The following is an 18,017-nucleotide window of genomic DNA, read 5'->3' as shown; positions in this document are numbered from 1 at the left end:
GCCTAGTGGTTAAGGTACCGAACTAGTAATCTGAAGGTTGCCGGTTCAAGCCTCACCACTGCCAGGTTGCCACTGTTGGGCCCTTGAGCAAGGCCCTTAACCCTCAATTGCTTAGATTGTATACTGTCAAAGTACTGTAAGTTGCTTTGGATAAAAGTGTCTGCTAATGCTGAAAATGTAAACAAGTTGCAATGATTGAGTTAAAGTGAATGCATTTTTTAAGAAGGTGAAAGTTTAGCTCATTTTAACTGTTATTTAAAGTCCACAGCTGATCAGCCAAATTATACCAATTGCATAAATAATAGGTTTCCTAAAAACGTTGAATCGACTCACGAAATCCACCATATTAACGTGGAATCGGTTTGGAGTCGACTCTAAAGTATGTAGAATCGAATAGCCCTGAATGACACGCCCTGCAAAAGACTGAACCATTTTCTGTTCACACAGAGGGAGAATCATGTAGATGCACCACGCATTTAAAAAAATAGAAATGTGTAACATGTTTATTTCTATGAATTCAAATATTTTATAGTATTAAAACGGTATGATAAAGCTCAAGAATCATGTCAGATATGTAAAGGAAGTTTGTGTTTGTAACAAAAAAGATGGTTATCACCTATTTTTCTGAGTGCCATTGCGTCACACAATGCCACGGATGCTTCCAGCCTTGATTATAGTGTTCAGTGATAGGCTCATCTACATTATGTTTTGTCCTTTTTTACATTGTAACCCGTCTAAATCAGTTCAATTTAGAGAGTAAATGCTCTGATATATTATTGTATTTAATGCGAATTACTTTTGCAACGCTGAACGATTTCTTTACAAAACATTAATGCGTAACAGAAACTCAACACATGGAAACTTTACATTAAACTATTTGAATTCTTCTATAACAATGTGTTCTAAACCCTAATGCCTGCTTCATGTACTCCCTAGTCCACATTTGTTACTCTTTATGATCTTATTCTATACATCCCATTTCACACAACCTACTTCCTATTCCTTACTCTATTCTCTTTGCTTTTTATTGTGTTTGCCAGTCCATATTACTTATTACCAATTCTATACCTACTCTTTATTCCATACCCCCTTTTCCTATTAATTATTATTTATCTACTCCATTATCACATATGCACATAATTCACATTTAAAGGATTTGGGATTTATTGTATTATTTAAAACCAGCTTTAATTTCAGTTTGAATGGTATACTGTTAATAAGAATTAAAACACAAACTGATTAAATGAATATAACATTCTCCCAGTCAGTTATGGTACTAGTGGATACAGTCCCTTAATCAGTCCTTAATGACACTTAAAAGAAGTTACAGTTTTTATGACTTGGTCTTTGCAGAATCACATACCCCTGCTCCCTAATGCCTGCTGCATGTACGTATTCCCTACTCCACATTTGTTACTTTTATAACATGTTCTTATTTTATATAACCTACTTCCTATTCCTTACTCTATTCTTTTTTGCTTTCTATTGTGTTTGCTAGTCCCTATTACTTATTCCTAATTCTTATAATTATACTAATAATTATTATCTCCATAATCCCTTATGCACATAATTAACCTTTAAAGGATTTGGGCATTTTCTGATTGTATTATTTTAAACCAGCTTTAATTGTCACATGAATGGTGTTACTGTTAATAAGAATTAAAACACAAACTGAGTGAATGAATATAACATTCTCACAGTCAAGTTATTCAATATGCTACATTTTAACCCTATCATCACCTTTATACCTACTATTACTACTTTCACTGCCATTTCAAAGAAGTACTGAAAAGAAATACATTATCATCTGAACATAAAAATATAAAACTATATGCGCCCTTAAAATGTAATTGTAACTGAAATTGTAAACAAACAAAGATTATAATATATATTATTGGGTGCAATTTCTTCCAGGGTCTTGGATGAATGGGAGTAATCATTTTGACTTTCTGTCAGTCAGTCACACTTGTATCTTTCATACATCCACTGTTAGCAGCAAGAAGTTTCTCCACACTGAGGAGCTTTGTGTAATACTGGTCCTTGTTGCACCAGCCCATGGAATTAAATATTATGTTTTAAATACTTGGTTAAAGATTGTGCATAAATGTTGCTGATGACTGTTTTTGTGTGTAAGACTGTGGGCAAATTTGAGAGAATTTGTTTAAAACGTTTTTGGAACAGTGTTTTTAAAGTTGGGAAAACACCCAAACTTGTCAATCGTGCTGAAAAAATGTCTGGAGAGTCAAACGTAATCCAAGAACCATTCTGCCATGAATTATCTGCTGGAATTTTTGGGGGGTTTTGGTCTGTTGATTCTGGATTCTGTAAAGTTGCTTTGAGACAATGTCCACTGTAAAAAGCTCTATATGTTGTTGTGTTTGTGTATGTGTGTATATGTATGTGTGTATATGTATGTGTGTAGATGTAAATTTGTACTTTTTGTGAAGCACTTTGGGCAGACATTATTGTCTGCAAAAGTGCTATATAAATAAAATGAACTGAACTGAACTGAACATATAAATGAATTTGACTTGACTTGACTTGAATGTGGCTTACTCTGACACAGTCAACCATTGTCCAAATGATCATAACCACACCGTGCCCTAAAATAATGTAATAAAATACAAAAAAAAACATTTTTAATCTTAACATACATTACTGGAGTGATTTTACAATCAAAGATTGGATATCAGACTTTTTTATCAATACAGCAGTAATATTAGTAAAACCATGAATCAGTTGCATTTTTTTACTTTTTGCCATTCACACTTTTTATGTGCATTCTTCTCCATTTTAAGTTTAAAATAAGGTTTTATATAAGATTAACTGTAACCTCAGGACTGACATTGACTATTCATTTATATTATTTGTAAGAAAATATAAAAACGATTACATTTGAAATTCTATTTAATGTTTCTTAAGCCTGGAACAAAACAGCAGACTTAGAAACTAGTGCACTATGTAGTGGACTGGGTGGGATTTAAAACACAGCCTTGATTTGTTTTCAGACGATCCGCGGGTCGGTCGTCTTCCAAACTGTTTATTTTAAATTTATTTCCTCCTGTAACGGATAAATTTCAGTTCAAGAGTTAAGACATTTTCACAACTTCAACCAAGGTATGTTATATATCTTTATACTGAACCGAAAGAACGAAAACCGACAGCCTTGGAAAGCTAGCCTGCTAGCTTCTAGAGTTTTGTTAGCGAATTAGCTGTCACTACATCAGTGTACAGTTACTCTTGTTTATCTTCATTTCACACATTACTTTATGCCATAGGTGCAAGTTTAAAATTCTAAAGTGCTTAACATGTGAAGAATTACAAGTACAATGTCACAGTGTTCCGTGCACAGGCCGTAACTTAACACGTCTATATGACTACACTGGCTCATTTGGCCAATTTACACAGGGTCAGTTGAGCAGACAGGTCACTCATCTGCTGTCTGGAACCTGGTTACTAGTAACAGTATTCCATACAGCAAATCAGACGTTTCATCAAACGTATTACTTGCTTAGACCCAAAGGTAAATAGCATGATCTAGTTTATTATAGGGTGCAGTTAATGTCATGGTCTTTAATGAATGGGAATGGTCTTTTTGACCTTTTGTCAGTCAGTCACGTCTGTAACTTGCATACAAACACTGTTAGCAGGCAGAAGTTTCTCCACACTGAGGAGCTTTTGGTACTTTAGTCACACTGGTGGGTCACAGCACTGACACTGTGTGTCATTGTTGCACTGGCCAATGCAATTAGATATAACTATTTAATTCCTGGTTAGTGTTTGTAAATGACTGCCACCGATGACTGGTTTTGTGTCTGAAGAGATAAGAGTAGTTTGACTGCATTTCTTAGGAACAGTGTTTCAGGGACAGGAAAAACCCAAATTGTTATCATTTGCAGAAGAAAACTGTTTGGATGGTCACGGTCAGATGTAACCCAAGAACCATTAAAAAGCAGGTCTGCCATGAATTATCTGCTGGAACGTAGGTTATACCTTGGGTTTAGAGACATGGACAGCAATAATAAGGAGTAAGGGGCTTCTTTATTGCATTGCAATTTCAAAACCTTGGATTACATTTTATTATTGAATTAAAAGACCTTTGCTAATTCTGTATATTATTTTCAAATACAGTGCTTTTTAAAAATAGATTAAAAAAAACTAAAACTAAATACATCTTGCTTGGCAAATACAATGTTGACAAAAACAAGACGTTCTAAACATTTTTTTAAACTTGTAAAACAAGATGTACCTGGTTATTAAATATTACTATGAAACAGTCATTATCATGACATGTCAGTGCCTGACAGATTTTTTTAGTTTTATTAATAGCTTGATGTGATTTTATGATATTTGTCGCTGTCAGATGATAGAAGTGGTGGCCTCCATGGCTCGGGGGCCTGTGTTTCTGGCCGGAGAGATGCTGGAATGTCACATCACCTTTACTAACCCGATGTCCCACCTCTCTACCAGTGCGAGCAGGTAAGGGCCATAGATGTTCTATTTTAAAATGTTTGATATCTTACAATAATAAATAAAACAAGTCTTTGAGTGCATTCTCTTAGGCCTGTTTTACACTGAAAATCTGTTTACTTTACAGGTTACCTTTGATATTTATTTCACACTCTTGTTTATGAGCTGTGTCCGAATGTTATTAGTCTACAGTTAACTCTTAACCAACAACCTTATGGCAACCAATTAAAATATTTAGCTCAATGATTTAGCTTATTATTTAGAAAGATGAGTTGTGGATGATTTCAAGTACACCATACCAAGAATAAAGTGTGAAGGTGGGAGCGTCAGGATTTAGGGTTGCTTTTTTAAAAATGATCAGAATCAGAATCAGAATCAGCTTTATTCGCCAAGTATGTTTACACACACAAGGAATTTGTTTCCGGCTGTTGTTAGCTCTCTACAATTTACAACAATACAATATACAGACAAGATTTTGTAGACAATGTACAATTTTGTACAATGTACAATCTGATCTGTCATCAAAGAAGAAACATGAATGATGCGGTAGCTCGGTGGGTAGCACAGTTGCCTTACAGCAAGAAGGTCCTGGGTTTGATTCCCAGGTTGAGCGGTCCGGGTCCTTTCTATGTCTTTCTCGTGTCTGTGTGGGTTTCCTCCGGGAGCTCCGGTTTCCTCCCACAGTCCAAAGACATGCAGTCAGGTCAAAGATACTAAAGTCCCCCTAGGTGTGTGTGTGTTTGCCTGTGATGGACTGCTGACCTGTTCGGGGTGTTTCCTGCCTTTCGCCCAGTGAATCAGACCCACTGTTACCCTGAAAAGGATTGCGGTGGTAAAACAGACAATGAATTTCGGATCTGAAGCAAATGTAGATTCAGCAGGATAACAAATCTAAATTACTTTTATTTAACTTTAAATAACTAAATTACATTGAGAAAAGTTGTAGTGATTTGTGTAAATAATAATAATTGTGTTGAATAATGAATTCTCCAAAATTCTTGTTCATATTGCTTTACATGCCCCCCACCCTTTTATCTTCAGTGAGATGCTTGCATGGGCAAGTGCTCAGATCCACTGCCAGTTTCATGCCAGCGAGAACCGGGTGGCTCTACCAACTCAGGGCACCAAGCAGGATGTGCAGGCTGAGAACGACACTGTACTTATCCCCAGCAGAGGTGAGAGCTTGTTTAAACATTTTAATTTCTTGTGCATAAGTTTTTTACCTTTTACAACTTTCTTTAAATGGGGTTTGTATTTACACTTTTTACCCAGCATGTTTTTGTTACTCTTGGTTTGGATAGGAGAGAGAGGACAGTGCATGCTGGACACTCCTCCAAAGATTCTGTTCTGTGACCTTCGGCTAGACCCTGGAGAGAGCAAAACCTGTAAGCACCTGCTTTAATCTGCTTGTTCTCCTATTAAATGTGTATTGGAAGTATATGAACATAAAGAGCCATACAGCTTAATGTATGTTCATAATTTGCCGCTGTTAATTCTTCCGAACTGTTTATCCTGCTCCCTTCTCATACAGACTCTTATAGTGAACTTGTTCCCACGGACGGGCCTCCAAGTTTTCGAGGTCAGGCGGTGAAATATGTGTACAAGCTGACAATTGGCTGTCAGAGAGTGAACTCTCCCATCAAGCTCCTGCGTGTTCCCTTCAGAGTGCTTGTGCTGCATGGTAAGTTTTATACACAGTGTCTGCAGACCTAGAGTATCAAACATTTCTATGTACAGAATGTTAGAGGCATTATTAATGCCACTGAGCCTTTAGTCCCTAATCCCTTTCATTACAAAGTAGCTGAATGGTGCAGTCACTGTACTGTTCCACTCCTGAATGGTTTAGTGTTGTTAAAAGGTCTTTGTATTATTGCCTCCTACTGCCTGTTGTTATTGAAAATCATTGACTCTAACTTCTTACTTCTCTGTGCACAAATAAATAGGGCTAGTGTGACTGCACCCATTACAAAGCACAATGGACACAGTCTCTTGCCAGGATGTATGCTTTAGTCTTGAGTATTAGGCTCCAGTCACATGATACACAGCAAAACCGCTTTTGCACTGGCTGTGCCATTGTTTTGTTTGGAGTCAGGCTATTTATCTTGCCGTTTTGCTACCTTGAGCATCGCACATCGCACAGACTTACTGCTTTAAAGCAGCATTTTGTGTTTACTTGTGTTGTTTTTATCTCATAATTACATTAGTTGAAAGAATTGAAACATTTAAATCTGACAAATTCGCAAAAATAGAAGAAATTGGGTTGGGGACAAAAATTTTTTACAGCACTTATGTATGCATTTATGTATAGGCATGCCAGAGCCCCCTTTTCTACAGGATGAGGAGGTATCACCCACAAACCCTTTTCTGGAAGAGGAGGAGGGAGGGAGGAGAGACACAGGACCACTGGAGCGAGCACTAGACATGCTGATGACCACCACATCACGCCGCTGTCCACGTAAGTGTGTGTATGTGTTTTTTGTGAGCAATGATTGCTTTAAAATCTTGCTGTAATGATTTGTGTAGTTTGACTTAATATTTCGTAATGCTTTTTCCAAATAATTTTCTGTGTATGAGTTTATACAATGTATTGTACAAAATTGTATAAAAATATATACAATGTGTATGTTTACTTTGTTTTGTTTCCTCTACAGATCTGTTTAACATTACCAACATGCGAGGGAAGGTGGCCAAGTTCTGTATCTTTAAGACTGTATACAGACTAGGAGAGGATATTGTTGGCACATTCACTTTTTCAGCAGGAGATATTCCATGTTTACAGGTACAGACCACATAACCTTTAATGCATTTTCCTTTGTTTTTACTTACTTTTACTTAGAATTTAGCCATGAGTAGTGACAAACTAGAAAACCTTATTCGATGTGGTAAAGTGTGTCTGTGTGTTTTAATAGTGGTGTCTTTCTAAAGTTTGTGCTCAGATTTAACTTGTGTGGGGTGTGTGTGTTGTGTATTTGTGTGCGTGATCTCAGTACTCAGTGAGTCTACAGAGTGAGGAGGAGGTTCATGAGCAGTATCAGAGACGGCCAGCTCAGGCGGTCAGTGTTACCGGTCATGGTCGACATCTGGAGTCCTGCTTGCACACTGCCTCCAGCTACTTCTCTCTGCCTGTTCCCCTTAATGTAACTCCTGGCTTCAGCACAGATATTGGTCAGCTTATTTTTTTATTTAATTTCCTTGCCTCTGTTTTGTGTAATTGATGAAAATGAACGCAATTGTGATATGCATTTTATTCTGACATAATAGTTGGTGTATCTGATAAAATATCTGATAAAATAAAAGGTACTCGTATGTAATACAGGTGTATGTAATACAATGGCCAGTGAGGGCAGATACCCAGTTAGGTGTATGTAATACAATGGCCAGTGGGGGCAGATACACAGTAGGTGTAAGTAATATAATGGCCAGTGAGGGCAGATACACAATAGGTATGTAGATAGTAGGTGTATCTAATAAAATGGCCAGTGAGGGCAGGTACACAGTAGCTGTATCTGTACACTGTAGGTGTATCTAATACAATGACCAGTGAGGGCAGGTACACAGTAGCTGTATGTAATACAATGGCCAGTGAGGGCAGGTACACAGTAGCTGTATGTAATACAATGGCCAGTGAGGGCAGGTACACAGTAGCTGTATGTAATACAATGGCCAGTGAGGGCAGGTACACAGTAGCTGTATGTAATACAATGGCCAGTGAGGGCAGGTACACAGTAGCTGTATGTAATACAATGGCCAGTGAGGGCTGGTACACAGTAGCTGTATGTAATACAATGGCCAGTGAGGGCTGGTACACAGTAGCTGTATCTGTACACTGTAGGTGTATCTAATACAATGACCAGTGAGGGCTGGTACACAGTAGCTGTATGTAATACAATGGCCAGTGAGGGCTGGTACACAGTAGCTGTATGTAATACAATGGCCAGTGAGGGCTGGTACACAGTAGCTGTATCTGTACACTGTAGGTGTATCTAATACAATGACCAGTGAGGGCTGGTACACAGTAGCTGTATGTAATACAATGGCCAGTGAGGGCTGGTACACAGTAGCTGTATGTAATACGATGGCCAGTGAGGGCAGGTACACAGTAGCTGTATCTGTACACTGTAGGTGTATCTAATAAAATGACCAGTGAGGGCAGCTACACAGTAGCTGTGTTTGTACACGGTAGGTGTATCTAATAAAATGGCTAGTGAGAGCAGATACACAGTAGGTGTACGTAATACAATGGCCAATGAGGGCAGCTACATAGTAGGTGTATCTAATAAAAGTTAGATAGTAGATAGATAGAGATAGATAGATACTTTATTTATCCCAAGGGAAATTATTGATATAGTAGGTTATAGTAGGTGTACTATAGTAGGTGTATAGATATAGTAGATTATAGTAGGTTTATCTAATAAAATGGCCAGTGAGGGCAGGTACATGGAAGGAAGGTGTATCTAATACAATCACCAGTGAGGGTAGGTACACAGTAGGTGTATCAAGTAAAAAAATAGACAATAGGTGTATCTAATAAAATGGCCAGTGAGTGCATATACACATAGGTGCAGCTAAAAAACAGATATCTGACTGAATTAAATATATATTAGGAGAAAGGCTCCAGTGTGAGATATAACCTGTCAATCATAGTGAATTTGTCATGGTACTTTTCTTAAAAGAATCAAATAAATTAATTCATGTTTTTGTTTCCCTCTCTTTAGTAACGTTAAGGTGGCGTCTACATTTTGAGTTTGTTACCGCGAGAGAACCTGTGGAGCTGCCCACCGTCCTTCAGAACCAGGCAGAAGTCACTGTGTGGACAGGTGCAGAACACGTGGACGTGGACACCTTCAGTTGGGACCTACCAATCAAAGTGCTCCCCACCAATCCTGCGCTAGTTTCCTATGTTTCCCAGTTTACAGGGACCAACAGCATCAATATCTGATTTAAGAGTGCATTTATAGATCTTAAACCAAGACAGTTTGGTGCGTGTTTATCTTTTTCATCTGGATTTCCAGATCCAAACCAGAAGCTTCTGGTCATTTTATTTCTTTTTATCTTTGGCAGGGAGTCTGTGAAATGTGTATATGTCAAGCTAAGCTAAACCCTTTTAACATTTCAGACATGACCAAACCAGATCTGTTTCATATTTATTGTTTTTCAGCTCTATTGCTCTATTTTTATATGCAAATGCTTCTAATCCTCAGTGTACTTTTTCTGTTTGTGAAAAGCTGGTTCTCTATTTTAAAAAGGCAAATAAAAAAGTGGAATCACACTAATCAATTCTAATACTTTGAAGTTTTTTATTTAGATAAACGTAGCAAGATACACTGATTTATTACATGCATTAATAAAGGTGCTAAGCTGGTTATTTACAATAGTACATTCAGTGATATATGAAATTGTTTTTACCATGCTGTCATGTGGATAAATATGAATCTAATCAAAGTAATAAAAAGCTGAGGAAGTACCACTCCAAGTCTTACAAAGTATAAGTGTTACAAAGTATAATGCTAGTAGAATGTGTGCTCTGAGTGGTGCATTGCTCAACTGCATGCTTATGACAGATAAAGAATAAGTACTGTGTACTAATATGGGCAGAAAAGCCCTGGACATGAGCAGCAAAGGAACAATCATATCTTTCTTAGTAAAAATGCATGTGATTGTATCATTATAGATGCAAAAGGTGAAACAAATATCAGCTCAGACAGGCAGGCATGTTTGGAATGCTCTGACAGTAGGATCTTCCATCTTAACCCTCTACCTTCATGTTCATTTCTCCATGGCTGGGGTTTATGTTATTCACCTCTCCTTGAAAGCAGGCCAGACGGGGGTCAGAGATTAATACCAGGTTGACTGTGCAGGTCTCCGATTCAACACGCACTTTACACCAAGGTGGGAAATCCACAGGCTGCTGCACACTACGGATGAAAGATATATAGAATATTATATTTCATGTTTATCTGCCACTTTTTCCTGGTAAGGGTTGCAGTGTATGTGGTTCTAATAGAGAAACGCAGAGCACAGGGTATGAATACCCTGGACAGGGCGCCAATGCCTTGTGGGGCTTTGGCCATCCCTAGTATTTAAGTCTGTGTATACGCACAGCCAGCTGATGGCACCACTGGGAATCAAACCGAGGTTGCCTGAAATTTTAATACATGGCTAAATGAATGCGGTTGTGTGCTAAATTATTATTTGCATTGATAGTGTATGCATTTTGGACAAAGAACAATCTCTTACGTTTGACAGCATCCCACTCCGAAGGGATGCAGACAGGTGCACTGGACACAGCCCTCCTCCATCCAGCTATCACCCAATGAGTAACGCTTCCCCTCATACTCACACAAAGCTGTAAAAAAAGTACCAGAGGACAAACCAATATATAATCAAATTGCCTCAATTTAAAAACTCAACAAACTACCACTTTATCCTGGTCAGGGTCATAATGGGTTCAGAATTACTGGGCATGAAGCAGTAACATGCCCTAGACAGGATGCCAATCTATTGCGGGGCCTCAGCTATCCTCTCCTCAGACATAGCCAATCATGACTGTATGTAGACACCTGTCCGGTCAATAACACCACTGGGGATTTGAACACTGTGTCACCCACATGCCAATACTCTGCTGTATCTAAGCATGATCTCTATTAACTGCATCTCTAGATTGTGTTCAGTTACTGTGTATAATATTTTAGATTATTTTCTGTACTGATAAAAAACAGACACACATAATAAATGTCTAAGGCAGCTGTTGATACTGTGAATAAACCTTTTTATACAAAGCCTAACCAATAGTGTAAGTGCAGCATAGCATTAGGGTCTTGAGAAAAGGGTTCAAACCCTCCCTCTGCTCACTGACTGTGCAGGGTTTGCAGTTTAGCACGTGTCAGAGAGGGCGTGTGTTAGGTACACTCCTCGGTCAAAGTAGGAGTCTGCAGCAGTAGAGGTGATACAACTGGTAATTAAATATGACTAGATTGGGCAATCAGAGGAAAATGCATGAATAGAATAAGAAAAAATTATGTGGTCATTATTCCATTATCCCATGGAAGTGTCATGGATTGGGCCTTTTGCTGCATCTTTGATGGAACAATGATTTTGAAATCCTACCAACAAATTCTAAAGAAATAATTTGGGACTTCTGTCTGTGAACACAATCTCATGTGAACGAGTGTAATGCTAATTCTATAAGAATGTTGTGGAAGGACCTGCAGCAAGCAGTTCATGTGAGGAATCCCAACATCCCAGAGTTGAAGCTGTTCTGTTCTCCAAGCCAATGTGCAGTTGTGTGATCAACAGTTACCAAAAACGTTAAGTAGCAGTTATAGCTAAACAAGGGGGTCACACCAGACACTGAATGCAAGGGCTTGCATATATTTTTCACTCACAGATGTGTAATATTGGATTATTTTCCTTAAAAAATAGGTCAAATATACAGTAGGATTTGTCCTGTTTAATTTGGTTCCCTTTATTTACTTTAAGAAGTTGTATGAAAATTTGGTTTCCGGTCATATTTAGCCAAAAATACAGCAAATTGTAGAGGGTTCACTATTTTCAAGCACAACTGCTTAAAAGTTTAACAATTTAGCTGTCCAAACTGTCTGTATTTGGGTTTTTTGCCAACACAACCTAACCTGGTTTTATTGGCTTTTAAATTTTTTAATGAGGGGCACAAATTAGTCAAATCAGATTCAGGTTCAGAGTAAACGCTGTCTGTTTTTGTCCACACTGCCCATCGTGCTGTTACAGAATGAAAGTACTTTGTGTCCAGATGCAAGCGTTCACAGGCTTACATTTAAAATATAGCACCAAAGAAATTTATTTTTCTTTTTAGATGAACAGTTTTTGTTCTGTACACAAAGGAATTGGAAAACATTGATTTTAGCATTCAGAAGGACTAACTAATTAGATAAGCAAGCTCAAAAACAACAGTTAAGCATTTAATATTGAGTCTGTTTGTTGAGTGTCTCACCTTGAGAGTTGAAGTAACATTCAGTTGGAGCTGCTGAGCAGGTTGCCCAAAATAAAATGCCAATTAAGACCACTATCCACTGTCCTGCCATCTCTTCTCTTTTCTGTTACTTGTTCTTTGACTCTTTCTCCGTTTTCGCACCTCCATTTATACCCCCCAGGTTTTTATGGGACTGAGGTGAAACACTAGTGGGAGGGAAGCAGATTTTTTTTGGGGGAAGGGGGGGGGGGGGGGGGGGGGGGGTGTTTTAGAAAGAAAAAAGATTGTGGCTTGGCAACTTTTGAGATGTTTCTCCAATGATTGCTGTTTTATGCTTCACTGGGCATGACCTTAAAAATGATAGAAATACTGACACTTGAAATGACTAAGTGAAGGAAGGAGGGTGAGGTGAGATACGAGGCAAAGAAGGGAGAGAAAAGAGGATGGCCATTGGTGACTGCCTGAGACCATTACGTTAATATAGTTGTCACCTTGCTACAATTGTAAAATGCTCCTGAGGGTTGTCAACTCCACCTCAACAACATCGTCAGACAAAGTACTGGGCTCTAAGGAGTAAATTCACCCAGTGGTTACTAGGTTGACCACAAACATACAAACAGACCAGTCTTTCCTTATGGCTGGAGGATGCACTGATCCTCATCTGCTTCCCTGGACTTAGCTCATAATAATGATGTCATGGATGTGTCTCTATTTTGTAAGCTTATGTGAGCCTGGTCCAGATGAGGCTTCAGATGATGTTTGGGAGAGGGAAGCCCGTAAAGAAGGAATTAGACTTTTATTGGTCCACAACTGCAGGTGTGTCTGTATGTATGTATGTCTGCACACGTGTGTTTAAATGTCTCAGTTGTTATGTAATGTGTTATGGAATGATTTAATGTGGAATGGTTTTACTGTGTATCAGGTGTTGATTAGTCCAACCTAATCTCTGTTGTATCTACTATGTATGTGTGATTACCATGAACAATCATTTTGACACATTTTCTAGTACTGACAAAAACCTACTTATACCTAGTTCACACTACTCGATTTTTGCCCTGATTTTTGCTTGGCGACTGGTCGGCGCTTGATTTGCCGGCTCGGGAGCAACTCAGCGTTCGCTCTGCAATCGAAACTCTGCTCGCAACTGCTATGTGTGACCTACTCAACAACTCGATCCGAGCGGCTAGCCGAGCACTCAGCGACCAAAGAGAGATTTCTAGCTTGTCAAATATCTGGATCTGAGTTGCCCGACTGGCAATGAGTGCTATGTCAAACAGCCAATGAAAACGCAAGATACGATGTGAGGGGAAACGCAGGACAGGATTTGTAAAAAGATGGGACAGGGGCATAATATAGTTTATATCAGAATACATCAGCACACACACATTATTTCTGACCTTATCGTTCTCTACAAAACATAACACCAACGTTGCATTGCAAAAAATATTTAACCTCCAACTTACTACAGAACAATCACTGCTGGCCACATAGCCAAATCCACTCAGATTCATTTATTTTTCTCCTTGATTTTACGCTGCACATCAGTGCACAAACTTTGATCGCTCGCTCCTTGTTGACGTGCATTTTTGGACGTGGTATCACTAAACCTTTCGTCACTTTTTGCGTTTGTTTTCGTGACAAGACGTAGTTTGGGAGACCAGAGATGGTCGCATGCGATTCCAGTTGGTGATAGATTGTGTAGTGTGTGACCCCCTATCGCTGATCAGTCGTGTAGTGTGAAATACACACCGACTGGAAAGACTCCCAATTGCAAGAGATCCAGTTGTGTACTGTGAACTGTACAGCGACCTGACGACTTGTCGTGTAGTGTGAACTTGGCATAAGTGAAACTAATCTAATAATAATAAACTAAGCTGATAATACTAAGCTAATACTACTACTACTACTACTAATAATAATAATAATAAAATCTGAGCCAGTTTCATGTTTGGCTCAATGCATAGAGCTTATAGTAGTACTCTGATTTCTACAATAAAGACACACTGAAATTTAAAGCATCATTTATGAATACTTTTGACAAAAAAAAAAAAAAGATTGCCATAGAAACTGCCCATACGTTTAGATATAGTTTACCTTTTACTATTTAACTTGTATGTATGTTGACACCTGCACCAAAAGAAATTCCTTGTACATCTGCTACTTGGCGAATAAAAAGATTCTGATTCTGATTCTGATTCTGATAATGAGTTATCAGTTATAATCATTTTTGATAGAATTTTGTTGGGTTCCTAATTGGTGCAACATAGATTTTGGAAAAGAGTAATGTAGAAGTCCAGACACAAAGTTCACCTGTATGGTCCTTGAAGCTTATAAAATATTAGCTTATAAAATAATCAATGAATGTACTTTCCAGATAAGTGTACCTAATAAAGTGCTCATGAGTATAGAGTGGAGCTCAGCTAGTGAATGGGAAATGGCATATCAGAGAAAACTACAGATAAACTTTGTTACTTAAACGTTATAACATTAAAACCACCTCCTTGTTTCTACACTCACTGTCCATTTTATCAGCTCCACTTACCATATAGGAGCACTTTGTAGTTACAGTTGTAGGACTACAATTACTGACTGTAGTCTATCTGTTTCTCTAAATACTTTTTTAGCCTGCTTTCACTCTGTTCTTCAATGGTCAGGACCCCCACAGGACCACCACAGAGCAGGTATTATTTAGGTGGTGGATGATTCTCATCACTGCAGTGACAATGACATGGTGGTGGTGTGTTAGTGTGTGTTGTGCTGGTATAAGTGGATCAGACACAGCAGTGCTGCTGGAGTGTCCACTCACTGTCCACTCTATTAGACACGCCTACCTAGTTGTTTCACTTTGTAGATGTAAAGTCAGAGACGATCACTCATCTATTGCTGCTGTTTGAGTTGGTCATCTTCTAGACCTTCTTCAGAGGTCATAGGACGCTGCCCACGGGGTGCTGTTGGCTGGATGTTTTTGGTTGGTGGACTATTCTCAGTCCAGCAGTGACAGTGAGGTGTTTAAAAACTACATCAGCGCTGCTGTGTCTTATCCACTCATACCAGTACAACACACACTAACACACCACCACCATGTCAGTGTCACTGCAGTGATAAGAATGATCAAACACCTAAATAATGCCTACTCTGTAGTGGTCCTGTGGGGGTCCTGACCATTGAAGAACAGGGTGAAAGCAGGCTAAAAAGTATGTAGAGAAATAGATGGACTACAGTGAGTAACTACAAAGTACTTCTATATGGTAAGTGGAGCTGATAAAATGGACAGTAAGTGTAGAAACGGGAGCTAGTTGTAATGTATGGCTGATCGTGTACATTAGACGTTTGTGGATATGTGAATGTCTAAAGTTTTCAAAAGAAAATGTGTAAGAGATGTGGTGTGCTAGTGTGTAAAACAAGAAGGTAAGGAAGAGGTCTTGGATGTTAGGAAGTTAACACTCCTTGAGCCAGAACCAAACATTACATACTCACCCTTACATTAGCTCATCTCTCATCCACATTGCTATCAAAGTGGAAAGAATTGCAGTAAGACCAACGAGCCTTTACTTAAGGGTCCCTGGGGCCACACAATTCTCTGTTTGGAGCATGCATGCCCCTGTCATCCCATGGTAGTAGGAGAGGTGTTGAAAGCTCCTTACTGCGTCAAGCCTGTAGTTCTGCTGTTTAATGGCTAAGACACACGCCACAGTCTGGACAGAGTGACTCACCACTGTCAACTGATTTCTGCACTGTTCCACTGAACAGCCCAGTAGCATGTACTATCTATGAGCTGTTGCTGGGACATAGAATGAAACTTCAGACCATGGTTCGAAATACAAACACTCATATATAATACTTGGACCCACCAAAACAGGTAAAAGCAAGTTTGGGGGGAGGGAGTATTAGTTAGCATTAGAAATCGCTGAATATAAATAAATATAAAGATAAATATAGCCAAATGTGCTCTGAAGTACTTCAGAAAACTGTTGTGACTTAACACAGTCTACCACTGCATTAAGAAATGCAACTGAAAACTTTACTAAACAAAGAGAAAGCAATACATCACTTTTACACAGAAACACCACTGAGTTCTCAGGGCCCAATTTAATCTCAGATGGAGTAAAAGACAGTGGAAATGCTTTTTTTGGTCAGAGTGGTGAGTTCTCTGTGACAAAAACAAAAAGGACCATTCAAATACAATCAAATCAAAGTTTATGTGTCACTTATAGGCCATACATGGTAAAACTAGCAGTGAAATGCTTTTTTTATAACTGCTCGGTCACATGAGCAATAGAGAAAAAGAAGAGTACACAATAGAAATAATTAGAAATAGAGACAAAATTAGGTAGAGGTAAGACGGGTGTAGAATAAACCTATAAAAAAGTGAATACTTCAGTATGATCAAGATCTGCAAAAGTGCAAACTAATGCTGTGTAGTTATAGTGAGCTATGACTACTCATATATACTTGAATATACCTATACATCTATACAATGCCCCACATACACTGTATGGATTGAGGTAGTCCTAGTCTCTCTTTCACTCTTCTGGAGAGCCCAAATAGCTTGCAGGAAGAAGCACCTCCTCATCCTCTCTTTGTTAGCTTCCAGGAAGTAAAATTGCTTTCCTGACCACAACAGAGAGAAGAGTCCATTATTGGGATGACTAGGGTTCTTACTATCTTCCTGGCCTTGGACCAGCACCATTTGTTATACGTGGGCTGCAGGTCAGGGAGCTTGGTCCAGATAATGCATTCAGCTAACCACCCCACCCTCTCGAGAGCCTGCCTGTTCTGCTTGGTGCTATTCCCAAACCAGGTAAGGATGTTTTAGTAGTACTGGTGTAGAAATTGAGCAGCACCTTGGAGGGCAGTTTGAAGTCCCTTGAGCGTCTAAGGTGGTATAGGCACTTATGGGCCTTCTTTGTCATTGTGGTGGTGTGGCAAGACCATGACAGTTCCTTCAAGATGTGAACTACAGGGTACTTGAATCTATCTACACACTCCACTGCAATCCAATGGATCCAAACAGGGTAGTGGTTCCTCCACAGCTTCCTGCTGCAGTCCATTGTAAGCTCCGTTGTCCTGCTGATATTAAGGATCCTGGCACCACTTCTCCAGGTGTTTATTTTTCTCAGGGTAGGCCCTCTCATCATTATTGGAGATCAGGTCCACTACAACAGTGTCATCAGCAAACTTGACAATGATGGTAGAGCTGGAAGTAGCCACATAGTAACAGGTGTACAATAAGTACAGCAAGGGGCTCAGGACACTGAGAGGAACACCAGTGATGAGGGTAAAAGTGGGTGAGAAATGTTTGTCTACCTGCACTGCTTGTGGTCTGTCTGTCAGGAAGTTGGAGATCCAGTTCTCCAACTTGATGGTTAGTTTGGAGGGGAGGTTCGGCCCACACTTTTTTACTATGTGTCTACAATTTTTATATATAAATGCATGTTGAACCACTGTCTGCAAATGTAGCATATTTCTTTGATAATGCTTTTTTTGTGTATACTTTGAGACTTTTCTAAGGGACCCATTTTACATTAAGATAATTTTAGGGAGAGAATATACATGTGAAATAAAAAATTTACATACATGAAAGTTTTAAATCAGGCAT

General features: G+C 38.9%; 2 protein-coding genes across 2 annotated transcripts; one reads left to right on the top strand and one right to left on the bottom strand.

Moving 5' to 3' along the window:
• Positions 1-3,014: 3,014 nt before the first annotated feature.
• rgp1 (GP1 homolog, RAB6A GEF complex partner 1) lies at positions 3,015-9,747 on the top strand. The gene is made up of 9 exons (XM_062993363.1): positions 3,015-3,117; positions 4,364-4,479; positions 5,512-5,645; positions 5,772-5,855; positions 6,002-6,151; positions 6,779-6,925; positions 7,122-7,249; positions 7,458-7,635; positions 9,186-9,747. Exons 2-9 carry the CDS (start codon positions 4,364-4,366, stop codon positions 9,407-9,409), a joined length of 1,161 nt encoding a protein of 386 aa, XP_062849433.1. The 5' UTR covers positions 3,015-3,117; the 3' UTR covers positions 9,410-9,747.
• Positions 9,748-10,216: 469 nt separating this feature from the next.
• On the bottom strand, positions 10,217-12,530 carry msmp1 (microseminoprotein, prostate associated 1). Its single transcript, XM_062993362.1, has 3 exons — positions 12,440-12,530; positions 10,708-10,816; positions 10,217-10,385 (listed from the first exon to the last, which is right to left on the bottom strand). The coding sequence occupies exons 1-3, from the start codon at positions 12,528-12,530 to the stop codon at positions 10,217-10,219; spliced, it is 369 nt and encodes a 122-aa protein (XP_062849432.1).
• Positions 12,531-18,017: the final 5,487 nt, after the last annotated feature.

This window comes from Trichomycterus rosablanca, chromosome 4, assembly GCF_030014385.1.
Source record: "Trichomycterus rosablanca isolate fTriRos1 chromosome 4, fTriRos1.hap1, whole genome shotgun sequence".
Lineage (NCBI taxonomy): Eukaryota > Metazoa > Chordata > Actinopteri > Siluriformes > Trichomycteridae > Trichomycterus > Trichomycterus rosablanca.
The sequence above is the reverse complement of the archived record's forward strand: the minus strand, read 5'-3'. Positions and strand labels throughout refer to the sequence as shown.

Bases quoted from the DNA above. Each gene is read 5' to 3' on its own strand.
- rgp1 (XM_062993363.1), top strand. From the start codon at position 4,364: ATGATAGAAGTGGTGGCCTCCATGGCTCGGGGGCCTGTGTTTCTGGCC. The intron at 5,646-5,771 runs GTGAGAGCTTGT...TGGTTTGGATAG, and splicing joins TGTACTTATCCCCAGCAGAG to GAGAGAGAGGACAGTGCATG. The intron at 5,856-6,001 runs GTAAGCACCTGC...CTTCTCATACAG, and splicing joins CCCTGGAGAGAGCAAAACCT to ACTCTTATAGTGAACTTGTT.
- msmp1 (XM_062993362.1), bottom strand. From the start codon at position 12,530: ATGGCAGGACAGTGGATAGTGGTCTTAATTGGCATTTTATTTTGGGCA. The intron at 10,817-12,439 runs GTGAGACACTCA...CTTTTTTTACAG, and splicing joins ATGTTACTTCAACTCTCAAG to CTTTGTGTGAGTATGAGGGG. The intron at 10,386-10,707 runs GTAAGAGATTGT...TTTCATCCGTAG, and splicing joins GGAGTGGGATGCTGTCAAAC to TGTGCAGCAGCCTGTGGATT.